Source organism: Saccoglossus kowalevskii, chromosome 16 (assembly GCF_978046115.1).
Source record: "Saccoglossus kowalevskii chromosome 16, keSacKowa6.1, whole genome shotgun sequence".
Classification (NCBI taxonomy): domain Eukaryota; kingdom Metazoa; phylum Hemichordata; class Enteropneusta; family Harrimaniidae; genus Saccoglossus; species Saccoglossus kowalevskii.
This window is the reverse complement of record NC_140656.1, coordinates 7,416,372-7,440,510: the sequence shown is the minus strand read 5'-3', so window position 1 is coordinate 7,440,510 and position 24,139 is coordinate 7,416,372. Positions and strand designations below refer to the sequence as shown.

General features: G+C 38.2%; 1 protein-coding gene across 1 annotated transcript; it reads right to left on the bottom strand.

Annotated features, from left to right (window-relative positions):
• Positions 1–5,768: 5,768 nt before the first annotated feature.
• LOC100373362 (uncharacterized) lies at positions 5,769–23,790 on the bottom strand. The gene is made up of 6 exons (XM_002734964.4): positions 23,634–23,790; positions 13,499–13,653; positions 11,916–12,002; positions 10,023–10,109; positions 6,569–6,663; positions 5,769–6,004 (listed from the first exon to the last, which is right to left on the bottom strand). The coding sequence occupies exons 1-6, from the start codon at positions 23,732–23,734 to the stop codon at positions 5,939–5,941; spliced, it is 591 nt and encodes a 196-aa protein (XP_002735010.2). The 5' UTR covers positions 23,735–23,790; the 3' UTR covers positions 5,769–5,938.
• Positions 23,791–24,139: the final 349 nt, after the last annotated feature.

Genomic DNA, 24,139 nt, shown 5'->3' with positions numbered 1-24,139 from the left:
TCTTGGGGAAATCGCAAAAACTACTTTTAAAGCAGATGGTCTTTTTCAAACTCTTATATTGTGCCACAAATTCAAACTTTGTCACCGATTTCTCATGAATGTGTGGGAAGCATTCTACCGATATCAAATATCTGAGTTTCTTAGTTCTAGATCTAATAATCCTGTTGAAAATAGTGAAATGAACAATCTCTTGAAAACAGTAGTTGAACAAACAATTAAAATGAACAAACTGAAAACTAGTGATGAGGATGAACTCCATCAAATCCAAACATTCCTGGCAGAAATCAAACAATATCTTGGTGATTTAATGAAAGACTTCTTTGAGTATACTGAAAATAGGTGTAAAAAAGATGACACTTACAAATTCTGGTCGGCCTTTGTACATAGGGATTGTTTTTCCTATGTGTGTCTGTATATAGCATTTAGAAGTTCAAATTGGTCACTGCGAATGGGCGCTCTCAAACAACTCGCTCCATTGTACCATGCTTATGATAGACCAACATACCTGAGACTTGTACCAAAGCACTTGCTTGATATGTTAAAAGCCCCATCAAGTATAATAGATCAACTTAGTTCAGGAGGTTTCACTGTCAGTCTATCTGGCTGTACATGGAGGGAACTGGCTTTAGATGAGGCTCATGAACAGTGTATAAATCTAAATGTGAAAACAGCTGTTCACAAGCCTTCACCAGAATTTCTGGATAATATGGCAAAATATTTACCCCACAAAGCTGCAAGTCTTAAAAATATACAAGAACAAATTGTACCAAAAAGTCACAAGTCTAAGGAGAAATACAGAGAAGAGAATCACAGTGTGAGGAAAAATGATGAGGGCCTCTGTCAAATTTACCTTGCTAAAATAATTGAAAGTTTTGCATTTAAACCTGTAACTGAAAACAGGGGATTAATCAAACTGTTTACTGACACTATAGCAACTGGTTCTGTTCATGAAGACTTGATGCAATTTTATCAAGTTGGTCAAAGGGGTCTGTATGATTATATCAATACTAGGTTGTTGAACATACCAAGTGTTAATGCTCCTGTGAGACAGAGGAAACTCAAAACTTTTTCTGAAAAAAAATCTATACGAAGAAAGGTTAGAACATCAGCAGCTGATAAAAAATTATTGGATCAGTGTCTGAAACGACAAATGTCGCATTCAATAAAAAGTGGTTCTGCCATTTCAAGTTTCTTCCAATTTATTGCCCTCCCTAGAGCTATTTGTGAAGCAGATGGAACACTTCACCATCAAAGTACAAAATCTAATTCAACAAAGGTGTACTGCAAGAGATATGAAACCTGTGATTTAGTAAGAGACTCACTGCCTCATAATTGGCTTCCTGTAACTGTTATTCTTGAAGGAATGTTTCTCATTCAATCAGCCCCATTGCGTTCACACCATAAAATAATAAAAGATTATCTTTGGTTTCTTTTGAAAAAGTGGATTTTATTTTATTTTGAAAAAGGAACTCAATATGTGCATTTGTTATTTGATGACCCTCATGCCCTCAGTTCTGACAGGCCAAGTCCGAAGGATCTTGAACGCACTCGTAGGGATCAAAATAAAACTGAATGTAAAACATATACTGAGTTGACTTTTAACACACCCATTCCTAAAGAGAATTGGACGAGTTTTCTTGGAAACAGAAAAAATAAACGCCTTCTTGTAAACCTCATATCAGAAGAATTTCCTGATCTTGTATTTCCTTATTTGGCTCCAAACAAAGAGCTTTTACTTGTTGGTGGTTTTCATGGGACAAAAAAGGGGAAAGCATATGCAATTAATTCTCAGGGTGTTTATGAACATAATGCATATAGTGGAAATCATGAGGAAAGTGATACACGTATATGGTTACATACATCAGTTTGTCAGGGGAGCAATATTTTAATATATTCACCAGACACTGATGTTTATCATATTGGACTTCCACTGATAAATGAACAGTTAACTAGCAAATCCATTCTCATTCAACTCAGTGCAAAAGCTGGAGACAGGAAATATTTTGATATGAATAAATTCAATACAGCTCTGTCCAATGACCCAGATTTAGCCCAAATTGATAATACAATTAGGGGGAAATGTTTACAAACACTCTTTATAACATCTGGCTGTGATTTCATTTCATTTTTTGTTGGCCATGGAAAAGCAGCTTTTCTGAAATGTTTTTACCAATTTGCAGAATTTATTTCTGGTGGTAACATTGCCCCAGGTACACTCGCTCACACAAACAATGATAACCAGTCAACAGGGCTTCTATCGTTTTATAGATTAATTGGTACTGTATATTACCAAAAGTACCACTCTGAGTTTAGGCCCGAATATGACAGCCCATATGACTTGTATAAGTCATTATCAAGTCAATATTCAAACATTATCGAGCTGCATACAAAATGGTTAGATAAAATAAGGAATACAATTCATGTTAGGATAAGGTGTGAGAATGATTTAATGCCCAATGATATAGCTTTACAATACCACTGGCAGAGAACATGTTTCATATCAAATATTTGGGGACAGTGTTATAAGAGGGACATTTCTCTTCCACCCTATACTGATTCTGGGTATAAAATTGAAGGGACAGTACTGCAACCAATATGGGATAGTGAAGAAAATACAAACAAAATACAAGAGAGGGTTGCTTTCTTTACTAAGGGCTGCAAATGTGAAAAATCATGCTGCAAAACAAAACAATGCAAATGCAAAAAGAAAGACATACTATGTGGACCTGGATGTAGTTGTCAAAATTGTGTCAATACTGGTGAGCCACAGTCTACTTTGTTGGACATTATTATTGATGAAACACAACAAATAAATGAAGAAGTTCTAGATATTGAAGTTGAAGAGCACAGTGAATATGAAGAGGAGTGTGAATATGAGATATCTGATAATATTGAAGAAATACCAGAGAATGGTGATCCTGATTATACATATAGTGATACTGACTAACAAAAACACTATTATGAACAAGGGAATATAACATATAAAACAAGTAAACATATGAAAAAAATATACATGTAATGATTTATTGTAATTGTTTACACAAGTTACTAAAACTATTTCCGGGTTTTGTGGCTTCAGTTTTTATCGTAAACTATGAGAAAACCTTGTAAAAAAATACTGTAAATCATGCAGAAAATATCTTTTGTTATTACTATTGCACTGTGTTTCACTTTATGAGGAAAACGATGGTCTGTTTTCGTAGGTTCACAAATGCGTCATTTACGTTAACAAGGTCCGAGGCTGTTGAAATTTACACTATGTGTACTGAGGTGACCCATGAATACGTGTACAGAGTTTGACATGGGTTCAAAGTGATTAACCTTGTTTTTACAGCCTATCAGTGAAAGCCATACATTCCCATTCATGCAATGGGAAGACTATTTTAGCATACGAGATCATTCGACAAGATCAATCTTTGATTTCACTTACTTTATTTCGACATAACGTCAAAACAACAATGACCGGTGATATATTGTAGTTAAAATCATGTGTTTCTGAATAATTTCATGTATTTCGAGCAAATGTAGTCCTTTTATCCAGCATTAAACTTTCAATGTTTTACAGACTTTAGTATAGCAAGCCGCCATCTTTTTTGTCTAGATGTGTGACCAAAACGAGGCTGGCCTCATTATAATAAAATTAGCATACTATAGATTTATTTAAATTAGCTACCCAGTCGCTTGCGTGTCTGTACCACTGATATAGCGTCAACAAACTAGTTTCGTATCTCGTATCATATCCTCATATACTCAAGCTGTACTTACAACTTTGGGAAATTAATTTTCACTTGTCAATTACACTAAAGCATTAAGAATATTTGTAGTTTATTTACTTTTTATTTTATATGTTTATTATAGTTTTTATTTATTTATTATCACATACTATATTTATATATTAGTCACATAAGTACATTGACCGTACATACATGGACCATTTATATTTCCTTATTTGTAATGTATAATATACTGAAACTGCCGATCGATACATTTTATACTTCTTATATATCCCATAACACGAATAATTATAAAGTAACTCACTACACATGTAAGTTAATTATATTTTATTATTATCAAATGTTTACTTTCCTTCTACTGGGTTCACCTCTGTCACTAGTTTACTAGCTTTGTAATATTATAGACTTTTTATACATATTTATACGTTAACCATTGTTGACTTGTGTGTATGGTCTTCGTCGAGTCACCTACATGTAGTATCGCCGTCCTAAACAAGTAGACATATATTCATGAGTTGACACCCTTCTAGCCGAAATAATTTACAATAAAATAGAGAGTCTGATCATAGGCATCACAATGAATTTTCTATGTTCATAATACAATATTAATAATGTCCAACAACTGAATTAGAACTTTGTGTATAATTAGGTAAATGTAAAACTTGTTGTTGCACAAACATTGATAATTCTGGTTTCATATAGCATAGTGTTGTATATTACACAGTGATTGATGTCTCATTCACTATAATTGGGGTTCTCATACAAGACATTTCCGGTCTTGCAGGCAGGGCTAACTTCTAGTATTTCACTTGCATCATCTGTCTTATGAGCAGGGGCATTTCCTCAATGGCATATATTGTCATGTTGATTTCATTACACGGCTTGGAATAAAAAAACAAATAACCATTTGCATACAGTGTATTACATACATTCTGGTGTTGTAATAAATAGGAAGTACCGGTACATATACTTGATATGACCCAGTCCCTGCAATGGCTAAGGTAAGTCAGTGTGTAATTTATTTGTCATGGCAAAGTTCAGTGTTTTGATAACTCTACGGATCATCCAGATGTAACATCTGTTGATACATACCCTGGTAATCTAAACAAGGTCGATTTTTTTTATCATGTACTCTGCATTCAGTGAATGGCTTTCTGCTTCCACATTTATAATAGAAAAACTTTATAATAGAACACAACCAGTTTCATTGCCTACTACATTAGTTTCAATATCATACTTACAGATATCATATTTGGTTATTAATTCTAAAATTAGGAAATATACCTTACACTTAATGTAACAAATTGACTGTTTGAGAAATGTATATGAGCATTCGTATACATGTTTAACACTCAATAGATCCATACATACAAGGGAAAGTATGATATCATTCATTTTATTCCACAAATAATAGAATATACATGTGATCTATTCAAATCAATACTGCCTGATCTATATACTTGCATGAACAATGCTCTGAAAAACTAAGTAAATCAATGTAATTGTACATCAGAAAAAAATCGAGTTTTTCATCATACAATGCTGATGCAGCATAATCCTTGATTTTAGAAATAAATTATCGAGAAGAAACACACTTAAATACAATACTACCAAATATGGAAGTAGACCAACAGTATTTGTCTTTCTACAACTAAATGTGATGTGGAATAGTTAACATTTTCATAATTTCACAGTGGCACTGGTTCCACAAACCTGAGAATTGTTGAGTAATGGGCCCCTACTCTTTAATCTTGGAGAAAAATTGGATTGTAATTATAACAATCAATGCAACAGTGTTAACATGATTTATTGTTATGCAAATTAGTCATGTCACAATCTGACATGACAGTGCAAGAACAGATACAAAATGGCAACTTCTCTCAGGTAAACACTTTCAAGTTGGGCCATAAAAAAATACAGGATTGGCATGCAAAATCTAGGCAAGGTTGTAATTAGAAAAGAGCTGCCTAGACCTACAAATATAGTAGCCACTATTTGGTAACTATTCAAAATAGGTAGATGTTTCAGACAAGGTTGGGTTGTGCTATTTATTCCATTTTTCCTAACTGTAATTAAGAAACTGGCTTCTATAAGAGTCGTGTGCAACAATAATGTTCAGATGAGTGATAATAATTATAGTCTAAAGAATACATAATCTGAAAACAAAATTTTGCACATATATTTCAACTATTCAGTCAAGTAGATCAACTTGTTGCAGAGTCAGGTTTACTTTTCTTAGTTGGAGGTTCATCTAGACTGTCTTGTGTATCCTGTTGAATGATAAAGTTTAAATCATAGAAAGATATTCATAGTAATAGTTATAGTCAAGTCACTGAGATCAAAGTCAAGTTTGAACACTATAACTCTGGGATTTTGTTTACCAAAATTGAAATGTGCCAGAATTGTCACGACTTTCGATGGACAAATTTGTCCAGATACAAACATACAGATAGCTTTGCACACACTGGAGGTAAAGTGTTAATTATTATGCAAATTAGGCAATTAACATGCACAAATTTCTACCAAAAAGTATACACATCAAAGATTACCAAGAAGTAACAAACAAGTTTTGACCCAAAATCACTTGCCGAAAATGAAAAACATACTCCTATTACCACAAAGTGTAATGATATCACCCAAAAGCAGCTACGCACCAAGAAGAATGCTTCATGCTAGCTGAGCTAACGAGACAAATATTCAAACCTATATAAATATTCCTGGTTAGGCACAAGTGAATGGTAAGGAGATGTTCCCCAATCATTCTAAGTAAGAAACCTGTACAAAAATGTTGAAATTCTTTTGATTGTCAACAAAAACTAAAAAAAAGTTTTTACCTGTGATTCACTGATAAATGGTAACGAGGGAGCTGACAATAAAGAATGTTCTTCACTTGTGTTTTCATTAGTATTAGACACAGATTCAGCTTTACCTGAGAATAAGAAAAGACTAATATTACCATACATGTCATTAACTATAATAATTCCTATAACTTCATTGGAATCCAAAAACTATTACATGAAGTATTTAATGGACCAAACAATGGGGAATAACTGATGATTTGCAAAGATTCATGCTTAATCCAAAAACTGTATGCTGCAGTAATTAGACAAAAACGAATCTTTGAGCATGAAAAACTAATCAGAAGTGTTAGCAAATGAAATACAAACAAACAAATGGAAATCTTCAGAGACAATTGCTATCATCTATACATTGAAAATTATTTTAAATTAAATGTTCGAGACAAGTATATCCCACAATTATCAATCAAAGAAAGCTTAGAAAGAACTCCCGTGTGCTGAGGGAATAGGGATCATGATGTAATATTCGGGAATATTTGAAAATGATAAACAAATTATGAATAATCTATTAAATAAGAAGCCACCAGTAGTCATCTACACACATAGACATCGTATACCTACAATAAGCCTACTTAAAAATATGCATAAAATAGCTACACAAAATTGAAACATTAAAAAAAAAACTGAAATAATTCATGAAACATTGAGGAAAATGAAATGCAACGAAATAGTAAACAAATAAATGCCCAAAATAAACTTGTAGGACAATTAAAAATATTTTAGAAATTTAGTTAACACGGAAAACGTAAAGTAGCAAGAACAACTTTGTAAATTTCTGACAAACAATCACAATCTAAATATCTAAAATTCAAACCACTATCTTAATATCAATATGTGTGTCAATAAATATTATATTTATTTACTTTCAGTTACGTATATTAATAAGGAAGGCATCACAATCTTTTCGATTGGTTCGTATATCCCGAAAATCAACATGGTAAAATTACAACCATCGTACAGCTCAGTACCATAACAAATATTAATAATTTACGGCAGACGTACTTCTCGGTACGTAAAATTCAAAGTAATCCCCATCGCGTCTCATTTGTTACTGCGTATAAATTGACACTATCTGGGGCACGTCGCACGCGATGAGTACCAACCAAAAATACACATAGGACATTTTAAGTGGCTCGAAACAAAACCTATTCGCTAATTTTCGTTTCAAAAACATCTACGACGGCTTAAAACCTTGCAGCCCGTCCCGCATATTTTTTTTTTACCAGGCAGGAGACGCCGGTCAGCGTGGCGTTGCTCCAGTGGTTTCCACTGTGCATCCAGTAGTTAATGCCGACATCACGGTCTATACATTCCACATGAAGCATGGTATTCAGCTTAACCATATTTTCTTTTTTGCTCCATGGCTTAACTTAATAGGAACAGTAACTTGAGCAATAAATGTGCCTTCCGATTTGAGGGATATCGTGCCGTGTAATATTCAATGAAAAAAAATAGTGAAACACATAGTGGCCCACATAAGATGTTGCAATAGTGTAAATATAACAAAGTCAGACACCGATTGTTTCCTTTGCTAGGTAAAATCAATGTACAGAATACTTGGATGAAACAACTAAAGTAAACTAGGATATATTAGAGCCAATAAATTCCTAATTTCTGACGAAAAGGGCCGGGAAAAAATACCCCTCATAACAAATCACAGTCGATCGTAACAAATCACCGTTGTGAGGGGGCGGTGAACAAATGAGACACCGATTGTCAAATTGTTTTGGTAATCATCGCATGTCGATTCACGTCATTTGTACAGGGTACTCTGACACAAAATAAAATAAACCAGCCAACTTAGTGCTAATAATTTTGTGATTTCCCACACAAAGAACGTTCTCAGAAATAATCCGACATGCTGATCAGCCCACCAGCAATCGGCATCAAAATTGGTCACTGCTGTCACGGTAAATTCGGTATGTTTTACGAGTTTTTTTCTCCAAATCCCAACATATATTCACACATGTAGGCGAATTTTGTCAGCTCTGTGTAAATAGATATTTTGTCTGGGAATGGGCCCCATTTTACGTACGAGAAGCCCTTACACAACGCAGTAGTCATCAACACACAGACATCCTACATTTGTATACCTACTAATCGACTTGATAGCTTCGTAATTTGGGGAAGGTGGGGGTGAAAGTGCACCATGCAAGTTTCCAATTGTGTAAAGGAAAATAAAGGAAAGAAGTACAATACAATGTTGGTAAGCGATACAAAGGAAATATCTCCTTACGGCAGTGACTTGATACAACTACATTGATGCTGGAGGTAACCATATTTGTTCTCGCGTTCAATAATACGGTGATAAATCAGGATTCACAAGTACAACGAATTTACACAACATTTTACCATGAAATCGAACCTACCAACCATTTTCATATCTTCAACACTGCCATGGTTTTGGCGATGATGAATCTCACATTCGTTATTGTCCTTGACTGGGCTCACACAGGGTTCAATGTTCCATGGCTTGAATGTAATTGTACACCACACGTGAATGTAAACTAGCTTGCACAGTAATTCGTTTCACAGTCATTGAGGTTATACATTTGTTCAATTACTTATTTATTTATTTACTTACTTATACGATAATAAAAAATCATACATGTAATTTCTTAGACCTTTTCATAATGTAAACTGATACATTTCCTCTCCCGAGCGCTTGCTTTGTTTTTGTACAACACACTGGAAATAACAAAATGGCTGACACCATCATAAATTGCTGGTCATAAAAAATAGAATACGCATGCGCATCATTATGCAAATTAGTCCACTCACCGATTCCTATTAGTTGTATTCATGCAATTGGGCAGAATAATTTTAAAAAAAAATAATACAAAAATACATAAAAAATGCTAAATTTTAATTAAAATGTAAAATACAACAATGAATTGCAGCTGCCAATCATTAGTAACATTCTTACCAAGTTACATGAAAATCGTTTTAATGCTTCTTGAGATATAACAGAAATAGTGTAAAATTCACACATTATTATGCAGATGAGCTCATTAATATGCATGGATGTCAACCAAAAACTAATCAAATCTGCGCATTGCCCCAGACAAGCTATATACCAAGTTTCATTGAAATCCGAACATTGGTTCTTGAGATATTGATGGAACAGACACACAGACAGACAGACAGACAGACAGACAGACAGACACACACACAGACACACTAACTGCAAAGACTCCCTTTTTGTGCTTCGCACACGGGAGTCAAAAATTCAGGCCATCAAATATTTTGTATAATAGTCTCCAAGATGCAATAAAAATAATGTTCTCCTGGGCATGAATACACTTCCAGCATGAGTTTGTGTAGCTGTAGAAGTTTCTGAAGATTACAAGGAGTTGATTGGAAATAAGATAGAGCAGTAGAATTGTTGGTTATTATTGTACTTGTAGCAAGAGTGTCTTGAAATAAATACCTTCATCATTGTAGCTTGTATTTGTATCATCACTGCAGTTAGAATCTTGTGTTGTTGAATCATCATTACTCACTGCTGATGAAGGAGCTATATTCAGTAAACACAATAATACATAGTTAAATTTTGCGTTTTGTGGAAATTCTCTAGGTAGAGTGCTGGACTTACCTAAATTCTAACTCGCCGAAAGGCACACAATTTTTACACATTATGGACAACATAAAGCCAGGCAAACACACAAAGAATGTTTAAGCCTTGTCCATTTATTGAATTCTTGAGTTGTGAAAGTGATGCTTTACTTGAACAAGACATGAATGTCACAGTCGCTGTTATTTAATTATAAAATATTCATGTTAAAATAATACATGGAACATCTGCAAACATTTATGTAATTAATATGTACTTTATGTGGGTGCAACTAATCATAAAGTGATTTCCCTTAATCTGATAACTGAAAACTTCCATTGACCCATGTCCAAAATCCCAGAGTACAAAAGTGCAACCAAACTATGTCTCATACATGCTCAAGAAACTGCATTCATAAATCCGAGTAAACCTAGATGTACTTTTAATAACTTGACTGCTTGGTTAACTCAGGTCTTTGTATATTGGGTTTGTTTCAGTATCACCACTCTAATTCCCATCAAAATGTAACCCTGACACCCCTCTACATTTTCTCCTGAGATTGGTAATGGTACAACCCATCTGTCACTGATTCAGATCAAGGTCATGACCAGCTCATGACATCACTAAAAACCCTAGCATTACAATCTAAGCTAATTATTTATTCTGAGCATGCTCAGTTGTTCTCTCCAGTGCAGTCTGGAGAGATAGTTTTGGATGAAAATCATGAAAAAGACACACTTAGGATTTTCAGATCTGGGAAAAAAAAATTACTTGCATAATCGGCAGAGATTTGTTCATCAACCTGCCAAGTTTCATTAATATCTGCTGCAGAATTTCTGAGAAAATGTTAGAGACATCACAGACAGAAAATTTAAATAGGAATTAATAGTCCGCCTTTCAGGCTATGCCTGAAACTGGGACTAATTAAAAACAACTTGACTATAAAAATAAAAAAATTGCCAAACTTATTATTTGGGTGTCATTTAAAAAAAAAAAATCAACAAAACCCAGTGTTCTCCCCAGAATACAAACAGTTTGCCATGTTTGTCAACACGACCTTGCTGAAAATCATTACCGTCACACTAGATGACTTCACTGGATTTTATGTAAGAAGCATGCATATATACATGTATCAAGTTTACATTTATTTAAGATGGCAGTGAATTGCTACAAAAAACAAGTGTACGCATCATGACCTCTCGTGATATTCTCAATGCAACGTAAGCTTGCAATGTCTTCATAAACAAATCTCAAAGAAAAAAGTGAAAGCTTGCAAAATTTCAGTTTCTACATGGTTTCCTGCAAGATTAATCTAATTCTAATTTTGATGAGTTTATGCTGATTAGTGGAATGCTATGAAGCTGTCAATCATTGCATCACGTACTGAACCCAGATCAGTGACAATCATCACAGGTTTCGCTACAGAGCATTTACAAGGGTCACAAGTGTCGTGTTTATTTTTGTCATTTACACACTTCGAAGATACTGTATTTTATTGAAAAAAAAACACTAAAAAATACACTATAAATAAAGAGACTGTGTGCGAGTCTAATACTAAATGTATATTCACAATATTGTATTACTTCCCTCATCATTTTCAACAGTGAAACTCCTATTCACTTATTCCTGTAAGAATGATTCTCCTTCTTCCATATTTGGTGAACTCCTAAAATTCACAACTTATTTGTCACTTTTCTGTTTGCATGTTCAAATTGTTGGCTCAGAAAAGTTATTTAGCCAGAACCAACAAAGTAAAATGAATTGTCTTACTTAGTCTTGAGTCTTCATTTGTTAATATTGATGAGAAATCTTTATGTTGGCCTTGAGACGGAGAATCTGCATTAGATTGCTTACCTTCTGCAATACAAACATTTAATTTAATGAGAAAATCACAGTGTGGACCTAAATCATAAATGACAGTGTGAATTTGAGATATAAGCAGAATTGTGTAGTAAACAAGTAACCCGACAATGAAAATAGTCCCGTTTCAGCAGAGCTTTGAGTGTTCCCCTAATGCACAGAAGAAACTAATATAATATACAGTCCATCCAAAGTATCAAAGATATTGAGCTGATAGTTTTCAGGAAGATGGAAATGTAATTGTTGATGGACACACAACGATGGTCAATCACCTAGATTGGTTAATATCAATATTTACAAAATGCAAGGTTTAAAATCTATTTATACATGTTCTCAAAATATTTCATGTTCATGAAACACTTTTTTGAGGAAGTATAAAACATAGTTGAGTTAAAATGTAGAAAAGAACTAAAGATAACTTTCTCCATGCTGTTTCACGATGAAAATCGAGTGAATGTTGTAAATACGGCTAGAATTTTTATTTTTGAATTATGAATTGAGATCCCAAAATTCGCCATTTCTCATATGCGTAGATGCTCTAATAGAAGCCGCACCCCCCCTGCTGCATTGTACCATTTTAATAGAAGCCCCAGCTTCTAATACATATTTTACAGTACTGTAGTTGCGAATTGTGATCGATAACTGGCAACAATGAATTCAGATAATTGACACATTGACATGAATACACTTGATAGCTGCTTGCAGACTTTCAGTGGTCATTGTTTATATCTGGACTCTTGAAACAATAACAAGCAGCCTATCGGCTGAGATAGCTCCACTGATAGCAATGCACATTTCAATTAAAGAACTGAAGATATCATTAGAAAATGAAAAATATGTATAGTATAAAAGCAATCGAACTTGCTGTTTTTTCAACAAGAATTCGAAAATATCACTTTTCACCAAAATTAGATAATTGAAGATATCATCACGAAATGAACAAATCTGAGAGGTTCACATTTAGTACCTATATATGTGATATCAAAGCAATCAGACGTGCAGTTTTTAACAAGAAGTCGAAAATATCACTTTTTACCAAAAATTACAAAAATATTTATCAAAATTAGAAAATTGAAGATATCATCAGAATGAACAAATCGAAGAGACAAAGTCGACAGCATAGCAAGCTTTTTACAAATAATTGCAGCTGGATGTATGTTGGTGGGCAGGTGTTGAGAGTAACTAGGCGACCGTAAAACTTGATGGGTGGGCTGTCCACCTAAAATCCCTTGTGGAAAACACTTATGATACAAGATTATTGTTAGAATAATTTATATGCAATCAGAAATCAAATCAAGCACCATGTTTTTTTATTTCCTTGATATAAAATGATTTAGTGAAAATAAAATCCAGCGACTATACTTTTTTCCTATATTTTACATTCAACTTGTCACAAATCAGTAAAAATAAAATCCATACAAAACACCCAAATAGTCTTTTCAGAGAAAAATAATTCCAGCTGAAAATAAAGGATTTCATAGTATAATATTTACCCTGAGTTTTGTCATTCTCCGACTGTTCACCAGCCTGATTACTTGGAGACTGAATTTCTTTATCATTTTTTACATTTTTTTTTTTATCTTCTGGAACAGGCACCCATTTGTAAATCCGCAATGAAGAATCACCAACTGTCACCCATTTCTTTTCCCTACAGATTGAAACGCGTACAATGCATTAATAAAAATACTTGTTTAATACGTATAGTGTATGAAAGTATGGAAAATAGATATCGCTTTGTTTAGAATGTTCTTTAAAATAATTAACTGAATTTGACAGTTGACATAAATAAAATTCAATGAACCAGTAAGTAATATGAAAATGTATATTCACTTATATTGTGTTTATTTGAAAATACAATGAGAGTCTTTGCAACCACCCCCTTCCCCTTCTGAAAAATTCAGCCCTATAATGGCATCTCCCAGGTGAAGTAAATACCATATTTGCTCTACTAGAAGAACATCATTAATTAAAACAAACTGACTACCAGTCTGCCATTTTGAATCTAATCATCAAACCAATAAATCTGTACATTTATGACACGATGTTTAATGAATATATACAATTTGAAAATGTAGTGCATCAAGGACCCATAATGTCCAATGTATGTACCAAGTTTGAACAAAACCATCTGTAAACAGCCGAGAAATGCTTGATTTTGATGATTTTTCAGTACAAAAATGGCCGCCATTCGACCATCTTAAATCAGATCTGGAAACAAATTGATGTGCATACATGTATGTACAATATAATGTATGATGTATGTGAAGTTTGAATGTACACGTAATTGTAAATTTTGTATCATACACAGGAACATAGACTGGAAAACCGTGGCAGTGATGGGTTGTACCAGCCCATATCCCATGTTAAAATATTATTCTAATACATGTATATAAATTTTTTTTTTAAGGTAAGTTTCCCTAGTCTCTCTGCAAGTGGCTAGCTGGGCACCTGAGGCAGACAAAGTAGCGCGACTGCAAAAAAAGGCTGTTAGACATTAAAAACAAGTTTGAAAGAAATCCATCCATAAATGTTTGATATTTGATGATTTTTTAGCACAAAAATAACCACCATTCGGCCATTTTAAATAGGATCGTCAAACCAATATATCTGTCCATCTATGTAATGATGCATAAGGAATATTTAAAATTTTAACATAATCAGTCAAAACAAGTCGGAGATATGGGTCTAGAAGCCCATTCATTAAAACAAAATGGCCGCCAGACAGCCATTTTGAATCCGATCTGAAAAATAAAAGATATGCATCAGGAACCTGTAATGTCTAATATATGTACCAAATTTGAACAAAATCCATCCATAAATGCCAGAAATGCTTGATATTTGATGACTTTTTAACACAAAAAAGGCCACCATTTGGCCATTTTTAACAGGATCGTCAAACCAATATATCTGTATCTATGACATGATGTATAATGAATTTAGGCAAGGGTTCTCCAAACCCGCCTATTCACATAGTTCATACCCACCATAGACTCCGGTCAGTCAAAATGACTATTTTGAACTGTAGGCATTAATCAGCGATTCTGCCGGTGACTGAGAGATAGAATCCAGGTCAGGGGAAGCCCCATGACCTCAAGATTCTTTTACCCCTTACGTCACGAACCCACGTGACCGAGGCCACCTGGCAGCGCCACAGGTAGCTGTCCTTCACTCTGGTTCCTTTCTCTCCGCCTAGAGGACTTAGACCAACGCGACGGAAAGAGTGGGGAGGTTGGGGGGGACCCGGAGTCTATGGTGGGTATGAACTATGTGAATAGGCGGGTTCGGAGAACCCTCGCCTAAATTCACTACGTTCAATTACCCACCATAGACTCCGGTCAGTCAAAATGACTATTTTGAACTGTAGGCAGAGTCAGACACCGATAGGTGGCAGGTTTTTCCGAGCAAACAGAAAAAAAAGGAGAATGATGAAAGACTTTCCCCCAGTCCGGGATGAAAAACAAACCCAAACCTAAGTTAAGACCCAAGAAGGGTGGTGTCTTACCTTGCCTGTGCTATCCCAGAAGCAAGAAGGCAATGCTGCTGTGGTGAGAGGGTTTGGTGTGCCCGAGAAAGCTAGACCCAAGCCGAACTCAGGGGTGATAAGCTTGAAGCAGGACCGAAACAGTTCGCATGAGGGCGTAGGTCGACAGAAGCGAAACCTGGGAGCTTCCAGGAAGTGCTAGTGGTACAGACAATCTGCCCGCAAAAATGCCGAGACTGACTTATCGCTTATGCGCAGAGGCCCCTGCAGTCGTTCGGGCTGGGTCAGCAAACAAGGCCTGACCCGCTACGACGGGGCCCACGTAGGGCGCGGTGAACACGTAGGGCGCTGTGCCTAACCCGAACGGGGGGGGGGGGGGCTCCGATGTTCGAATACTTGGCCCAGCTGGGCGATTCGAAGGAGATGGCAACTCGCTAGGTGCATCGGTACGTGCAGGTAGGCCCCGCTTAAGTCTAGCGGGGCTAGCCAGTCAAAACGGTGGATGGAGAGAAGAACCCTGAATGGTATCTCCATGTGGAACCGATCGAGGGGCACGTACTGATTCAGTCTGTCTAGGTCCAAAACTGGACGCCTGCCACTTGTAGAATTGGTACTACAAACACATTTGGGTAGAAGCCTGGACTTAGTTCCGGCTGATGTACCCTGTGTATGGAGTCTTTCCCCAGCAAACTGCTACTTCCTGTCTGATTGCTTCCGCCTTGCGGGAGTCCCCTGGCAGTGCCCAACAGGGGAGACACTGACGGGGGGAAGTGGAGATTTCAGCGGTCTGCCGTAAACGGATGTCACCACCTGGAAAGGTCCAGGTATCGGTCACCCGCCATCTCCAAACCGGACTACACCGGCACAATCTGTGTACGACAGGGATGTTTGGCCATGTGTTCGGCAGTTGCAGGGGGGGGGGGTGCTCCCTTCCCCCATGAGGCGAGTTCCCCAAGGCCTGAAGTAGTCACTAAGTTGTGACCTGGCCACTCACCGAACACGTGCCTGTCCCCCCCCCCACCCCACCCCGGTTGCAGAGGTGAGCGTCAAACATGCTTCCCCTGCTGCCGGGTAGACGTCCGCCCAGAGAGGGCGAGGAGCCACCACCTGGCTCTTACCTCCCTGGGGGCGCGCCACTACCCTTCCTTCCCATGGAAGGGTATAAGCGCTTGCCTCCTGGCTGACTCTGGCTAGCGGACAACGCCCTAGGTCGTTGTGTTTTCTGTGCTTGGGGTGCCCTCCGCTTGCCCATGGCAGGACCAACTGGCTAGCGGATTCGATCTGAACCCTCTGATTCATTGTACTCCGAAGCTCCGAGACTGTACCCACCATTCCCTGAACAAAGAGGGTGGAGGGTGTCCAGTCTGCGTCACTGAGGTGGGGGACGTACCCCACCTCAGCTTGTCGGCGAAAACACGTGCGTCTAAGGCCGCGTCTCGTAGCACAGTAGTGGCCCTGGCCAAGCGAGCCAGGCAACACTAGGGGATGTCGCACGTAGATGTGCGGTGGCCCACCAGTAAAAATGTCGCCTGGTCTAGGAGGCTGGTGCGTTCTGCCTCCAAGGTCACCAGAGTGCTGGGCACGCATAATAATGCGCTCAAGCAACTCTGCCCTCAGGGCTAGATGGGTCGTCCTCAATTGGCAAAGTCACCCATGGAACGCGGCTATCCCCCTTTGCCCGGTTTGCCAAATTCGTGGTACCGGGGTCTGGGGAAGGAGCCTTGGAATCCGGTTGGGGGCGTTTTGGTCTCATCCCACGCTATGGGGTCTGATCCCGAAACACACCGACCGGGTAGCTTTTGGTCCAGTGGGAAGTGTTGCCTAACGACATCCCCACCCGGGGGCCTTAAGCATTACATCCTCCGCGGCTGACCAACGCCGCCCATCAACACCGTTTGCGTGTTCTGCGCCCCACTCCGCACTCAGACGGACAGGGGAGAGATGTGCCGACGGGGTTGCTTTGGATCCCGACGCTCGTGATCCCATAAGCGTTGAAGCAACCTTAGGTGGTCGCTTTAGGATCAAGGGTGGGGGTATATACATCGTATCACTGGGATCGATGATACTCCGCCTCACCCCAAAAGCGTGGCTCACCAAGTCATACAGATGGAAGACTCTGAGGGAACGCCCGGAGTACCGGCTGTATTCAACGCGAGCGAACGCGTCTCCTTTAACTTAAAATATGTGAGAGGGAGCGTGTTCGACTGTGCGTCTCATGACAGGGTCGGTTCCCTCTGGGGACGCCCGTGGGTCGGTAAGAAAGGAGTCAAAACCCACAGCGGGGACCGGACACAAGGATAAATTCGTTACCGTTGTACCGTTATCGCGTGACGAACCCTAGCTGGCTGAAAGTGGGGGGGGGGGTCAACGCGTGCCCTGCCCTGAAAGCCCTGCCCTGAGATCGGAGACTTGGCTGCCAGCACCCCGTTGGCATTCAGTGCCCGCGGATCCAGAGAAGGACCGGTACAATTAGTCTGAGCCTCTGCCACCCCCCAAAATAGTGGGAGAGTCGTGACTGGGAACGGGGGTTCCCCGGAAGAGACGTGTTTGAATGCAAACATGCTTTCGTGTCTCTTCCTGCTTGCCCACCGAGGGGACACAGTGGAGACAGCTCGCTCCGACTGCATCTGATCTACCCGGCCTGCCAGGGACGCAATTGCCCCGACAGTCCTTCGACCAAAGCCCTCAACTCTGAGGCAAACTCGGCGCCGTGCGAGGAAGGGTCCACGAAGAGACCCGCAACGGGCCCCATAGGAGGAAAGCCTCCAGGGGCACAGCCTCGCTGCAGCCGGTAAAATCGGGTAAAAAACACCGCCTGAAAAAACAGACTGTGAGGATGCCCTCCGATCAGCGGGGGAGACCGAGAAAATATCGGTACCTCCGCCATCAAGCCTCTTACTCGCCGTCCCGGTACATGAAGTACCGGTAGCCGAGCGTGAGGACTTTTCACTCATGCAAAATACGCAACTCACTTTAACGGATTTGTTTACTGGACGCACGTCGCGACCTTGCTGTGACGCAGTCAGTGTCAGCGATTTTGATGGCTCTGAAAGAAAATCTCAGGCCTCAGAACTCCAGTGAAAAAAACACGCTTTCATGCAAAAAACCCCGAAACCCAAACGTAGCCACGACAAAGCATCTCGGATGCGGGTTCTATGCTGGTAGATTCTGAATAAACCACTGTACGGTTGGCTCGAAAGACTAGGAGACCGGAAGAAAAAGGCAGCGAGCATTGGAGCTGTCATTACATCGACATATTGCTAAATACATTAAAAACAAGTCATTGTCAATGACACGTCCCCGTTCCGTTCCGTTCATATTTGAGTGACATGTACATTCAAAGCAGATCATGACCGAAATGCACCTGCATATGTACAACATGTTGTGCTAAATCTGAACAAAATCCATCCATGCATGACTGAGATACGGTTCTGGAATTGTGAAAATACGTGATTTTGATGCATTTTCGGCCTTAAAATGGCCATCATTCCGCTATCGTTAATGAGATCATGAAACAAATGCACATACATATTTGTGACATGATGTACCATGTGTGTGTGAAGTTTGAACTTGATCAATCCAGACATGTCTCTGATACGGATCCAGAACTGAATTCTTTAAAACAAAATGGCCGCCAGTCGGCTATTTCGAACTTGATCCGGAAAAAAAAATGACGTGCATCAAGGTCCTATTATGTTTAATGTATGTACCAAATTTGAATGAAATCCGTCCATGCATAACTGAGATCCGGATCCGGAATGGTGAAAATGTGCGATTTCAATGCATTTTCGGCCTTAAAGTGGCCGCCATTTGGCTATCGTTAATGAGATCATGAAACAAATGCACATACATATTTGTGACATGATGTACCTTGTGTGTGTGAAGTTTGAACTCGATCAATTCAAGCATGTCTCAGATACGGATCCAGAACTGAATTCTTTAAAACAAAATGGCCGCCAGTCGGCCATTTCGAACCGATCCAAAAAAAAAAAATGACGTGCATCAAGGTCCTATTATGTTTAATGTATGTACCAAATTTGAACAAAATCCGTCCATGCATAACTGAGACCTGGGTCCGGAATGGTGAAAATGTGCGATTTTGATGCATTTTCGGCCTTAAATGGCCGCTATTCGGCTATCGTTAATCGGATCATGAAAAAAATGCATGTGCATATGTCCCATATAATGTGTGATGTATGAGTGAAGTTTGAACTTAATCGGTCCATGCATGTTCGAGATACAGGTGATCACGGACGGACGCACACAGGGCAAAACATAAGTCCCCGTTTTCGGACTGCGTCCGAACAGGGACTAATAAAAGACGACATGCATGAGGGAGACGAATTACAGTTGTAAAAGGTGCCGCCATGAAATCAACATGTGACTACGACACGAGGGTAAAAAAAAAGACAAGGAAAACTTATCCTACCAGCTACCATGTCGAATGCCGAGCAGCGGCAACAACCCAAGCTATAAATCCGGACAGGAAAAAAAGCAGGCGATCCAGCAGAGCTCGCTAGATTTCATCTCCACTCGAGGCGGAGAGAAATTAAGAGTGAAGGACAGCTACCTGTGGTGCTGCCAGGTGGCCTCGGTCACGTGGGTTCGTGACGTAAGGGGTAAAAGAATCTTGAGGTCATGGGGCTTCCCCTGACCTGGATTCTATCTCTCAGTCACCGGCAGAATCGCTGATTAATGCCTACAGTTCAAAATAGTCATTTTGACTGACCGGAGTCTATGGTGGGTAATTGAACGTAGTGAATATTTAAAATTTGAACATAATCAGTGAAAGCAAGTCAGAGATATGGCACGAGAACCACATTCATTAAAACAAAATGGCCGCCAGTTGGCCATTTTGGATCTTATCTGAAAAACAAAATTAGTTGCATCAAAGTCCCATAATGTCTAATGTATATACCAAGTTTGAACAAAATCCATCTGTAAACAGCTGAGAAATGTTTGATTTTTATGATTTTTTAGCTCAAAAATGGCCACCATTCGGCCATCTTGAATCAGATCGTAAAACAAAATGATGTGCATCAAGGTCCTATAATGTCCAACGCATATACAAGGTTTGAACAAAATCCATCCATAAACAGCCGAAAAAATACTTGACTTTGATGACTTTTTAGCACAAAAATGGCCGCTTTTCGGCCATCACAAATCAGATCTTTAAACAAATTGACGTGCATATGTACAATATCATGTATGATGTATTTGTGAAGTTTGATTGTGATTGGTCCAGGAATTTCTACGATACAGGTCCGGACGCATGCACGGACTGATGCATGTTCGAGATACAGGGGATCACGGACGGACGGACGCACGGTCACACGGAGGTCAAAACATATATGTAAGTCCCCGTTTTCAGACTACCTGGAAGATTACAACAATTTACCAGTATTGAAAAAAAGCGGTCCCACATTGGAAAAATGGAAGATGGGTTCTTGCGGTAAAAATATTATTGTGCATGAAGAGAGAAAAATACATTTTACCGCTTTACTGATTATATAATGTAGAAGAAATGGATAACAAGCAGCCTGTCGGCTGAGATAGCTCCGCTTTTAGCAGTGTTCTCCCCAGGATGTAAACAGCGTGGCGGTCCCGCCACAGTGCTTCGATTTGCCGCCACGCCGGTCTAACACCACCACGGTGATTAGCAAGACTGCCGCAGTGCTTTTTTCATTGGGGATCTCGTCACGCTGGTCGGCCCGACCGACACTCAAAGTTAGCGACCTCCACGGAAACGCGTCCGACTATTGTCATATTATTATTATACTTACATACCAACTGACAAGCATCCTGCCAGTCGTGGATAATAATTTGTAAACAATAGACATAGTCGTGCGATGTGGTATCGGCTTTAAACAATACAAGTCAATTTTGTAAAATTAGCACCTCTTTGTTTGTAAGTAAATATTTTCTGACGATAGATGCAGTCTTTAGATTGATAGCTAAAATTCATTCAAAATCAATTCCACCCCGATGTAACATGGGCAAAGCGGAGTTCACGATCAGTTTACGCTACTCAAGAAAAAACAACGTGTTTATTGCGTGATTGGGTAAAATACATTTGAACTGTTATCATCGTGAATCATGTAAAAATTCTTCTTTCAAGACTTCTTTTACTTTTCAAAAATTGCTAATCACCTCTTTCGAAAACCATCATGCAGTTTTCATCTGAAATCCATACCAACACATCGTGCTACGACATCGCTTTACTTCCGCAATGTAATTTTTATGATCACAATCATTCGGAAAACTTCGGGTTCTACTGGCATTACCATGCGGCATTCTGATTGGTTAATGGCGTTTTTGACCTACCGGGTCAAAGGACACATGCGGTCAACTAACGCGTCACAGCTATCATGGCGGGTCTGTGTTGTACACGAAGTGATCGAGTGATCAAAAATAATTTCTCCCGATAAAACTAGTTCAAATTTTACGTTTTTTTCATATAAAAAAAGAAGTATTTAATGTTTGCATGGCATCATGACTGAGTAAGAGAAATTATTGGTATAACCGGTGTATAACATCGCGAAGTTAGTTATGTCACGTCGTAACTTTGATGATTGTTTGGAAGTGTCATTTGTTCGTTCATTTACTGTAAATGTGAACGTTGTAGAAGCTGATGGTCGGATTAATAACCAGCAATCCGCCAAATAATTACGTGGTCGATTTTTTGAAGGAGAATTTTGTAGTAAATAAGATCATGAAAGTCTTGAACATAATCCTGGCTGGAACGTTTCAGATGAGTTTCATTTAACCTTTTACAATTTATTTGTTTCTTTTTAGTCTGCAGCATTTGCATTTCGAGAATGTTTCATTTTTAAATTCAAACTCTTCTAAGTTGTAAAACGTAATTTTTTGACTCCAAAAAAAAAATATTTGCACTGTGACGGAGCTCATTAATATTACAAAAGTGCACAAAATAAAAGTGTTTATAACACTGTGTAAAGCAAATAAATATCTGCCACTTTGTTTTTGAAAATATATGTTGTTTATTGTGTGGGTGTAAATGTGCTCTGTCAATTTCTATTATTATGTAAATGATATGCAAATTGTATGCAAATTAGGCCGCCATGGTGGTTTAAATTCCTGGGGAGAACACTGTTTAGCAATGCACATTTCAATTAAAGAACAAAAGATATCATTAGAAAATGAACAATATGTATAGTATCCATGCAATGGGACTTGTTTTAAACAAGAATTCAAAAATATCACTTTTCACCAAAAATGACAAAAATAATCATAAAAATTAAATAATTGAAGATATCACCATGAGATTAACAAATCTGAAAAAGGTCCACATGTAGTACCGATATAGGTAATATAAAAGCAATCGGACTTGCGGTTTTTAACAAGAAGTCGAGAATATCACTTTTTACCAAAAATTACAAAAATATTCACCAAAATTAGAGAATTGAAGATATCATCATGAAATGAACAAATCTGAGAGCGGTCTACCCAAGGTTACATATACACCAAGGATCAAAGCATTCAGGCTCATAGTTTTCAAGAAGAAGTCGAAAAAGTAAAACATTGACACGGCCGACGGAAAATCACTCATAGGATAAGCTCCGCTCGACAAAGTTGACAGCGGAGCTAAAAAGTGAATGAAAGCTGACGTCAGGTGTATGTTTGATTAAAAGACATGTATTTACAGGGAAAAATCCATAGCCCCCCCCCCCCAATTTAAATTGCATCCCCTAATTGTGTGTTTGTTTGTTTTTTCAGCAAATGTTAAGAATCTAGCATTGTACGGCCCAGTCCCGAGGGCGTTTGTGGGCTCCTTGAAGCCCAGTGAACCACATTTACAAAATGTTAAATTGACGGATTCTGATGAAAATCCAAGACTGAATATCATTAAACATGGCGGAACAAGCAAAGCTTTACTTTTCGAAGAAAACCGATTTTACTACATTTTTGTAAGTTTTTAATAAAATTTGTTACACATTATTTACCAACTGTGGGAGCCGCCGAAAAAAACTATTTATTATTTGTCAAGGTAATGAATGGAACTGGCCGAAACTTCAATGTTTGAAACAAAGGACAATGTATTCGATAGCCAGGCGTACGAACATGGCGAACAGACGAGGCCATTCGTTTGATACCTGAATCCGCGCCTTCATTCACAGATTACTCACCATTTCCTAACTTTGTCAATAGCTTGCATAACACGTTTAATCTCATCTTTTGCTCTACTCCGAGTCTCCGCTCGAGCTGATCGCGCTGAACTGTACATCATTAACAAATAATTCAGCCACTTCCGCAACCGAAAATAATTTAAAGTAGTTTGTCTTTTGTGACATCGAATAAGTAGAAATTAATTTGCATTTTATAATTCACACAATATATATTTTATTCCTAAAAATAATAAGAAATAAATAGATATTATATTAGCAGTGAATGTACGAGTATTTACGGGTTTACTTAGTGTGTATTATTTATTGCGCTGATCGAAAACGCAACTGCTAATATATAATAGTTTGTTTATCTTTCGCCCCAGACATCAATTACCGGACCGAACCAATTTACTATTTGGGAATACTGCTTTGTTAAACATTGAGACTTTCAAAAATATGATCGCAATTAACTAACATTAAATTACATTAAGACTTTAAAAAATGTTTTATAACCAAAACAAGAAAAG

What these genes read in the sequence shown, in the direction of transcription:
- LOC100373362 (XM_002734964.4), bottom strand. Translation starts at nt 23,734, where the DNA reads ATGATGTACAGTTCAGCGCGATCAGCTCGAGCGGAGACTCGGAGTAGA. An exon ending in AAATGAAGACTCAAGACTAA is followed by an intron (nt 10,110 to 11,915) that starts GTAAGACAATTC and finishes TACTGAATATAG; the next exon opens with CTCCTTCATCAGCAGTGAGT. An exon ending in CATTTATCAGTGAATCACAG is followed by an intron (nt 6,005 to 6,568) that starts GTAAAAACTTTT and finishes ATCATTCAACAG; the next exon opens with GATACACAAGACAGTCTAGA.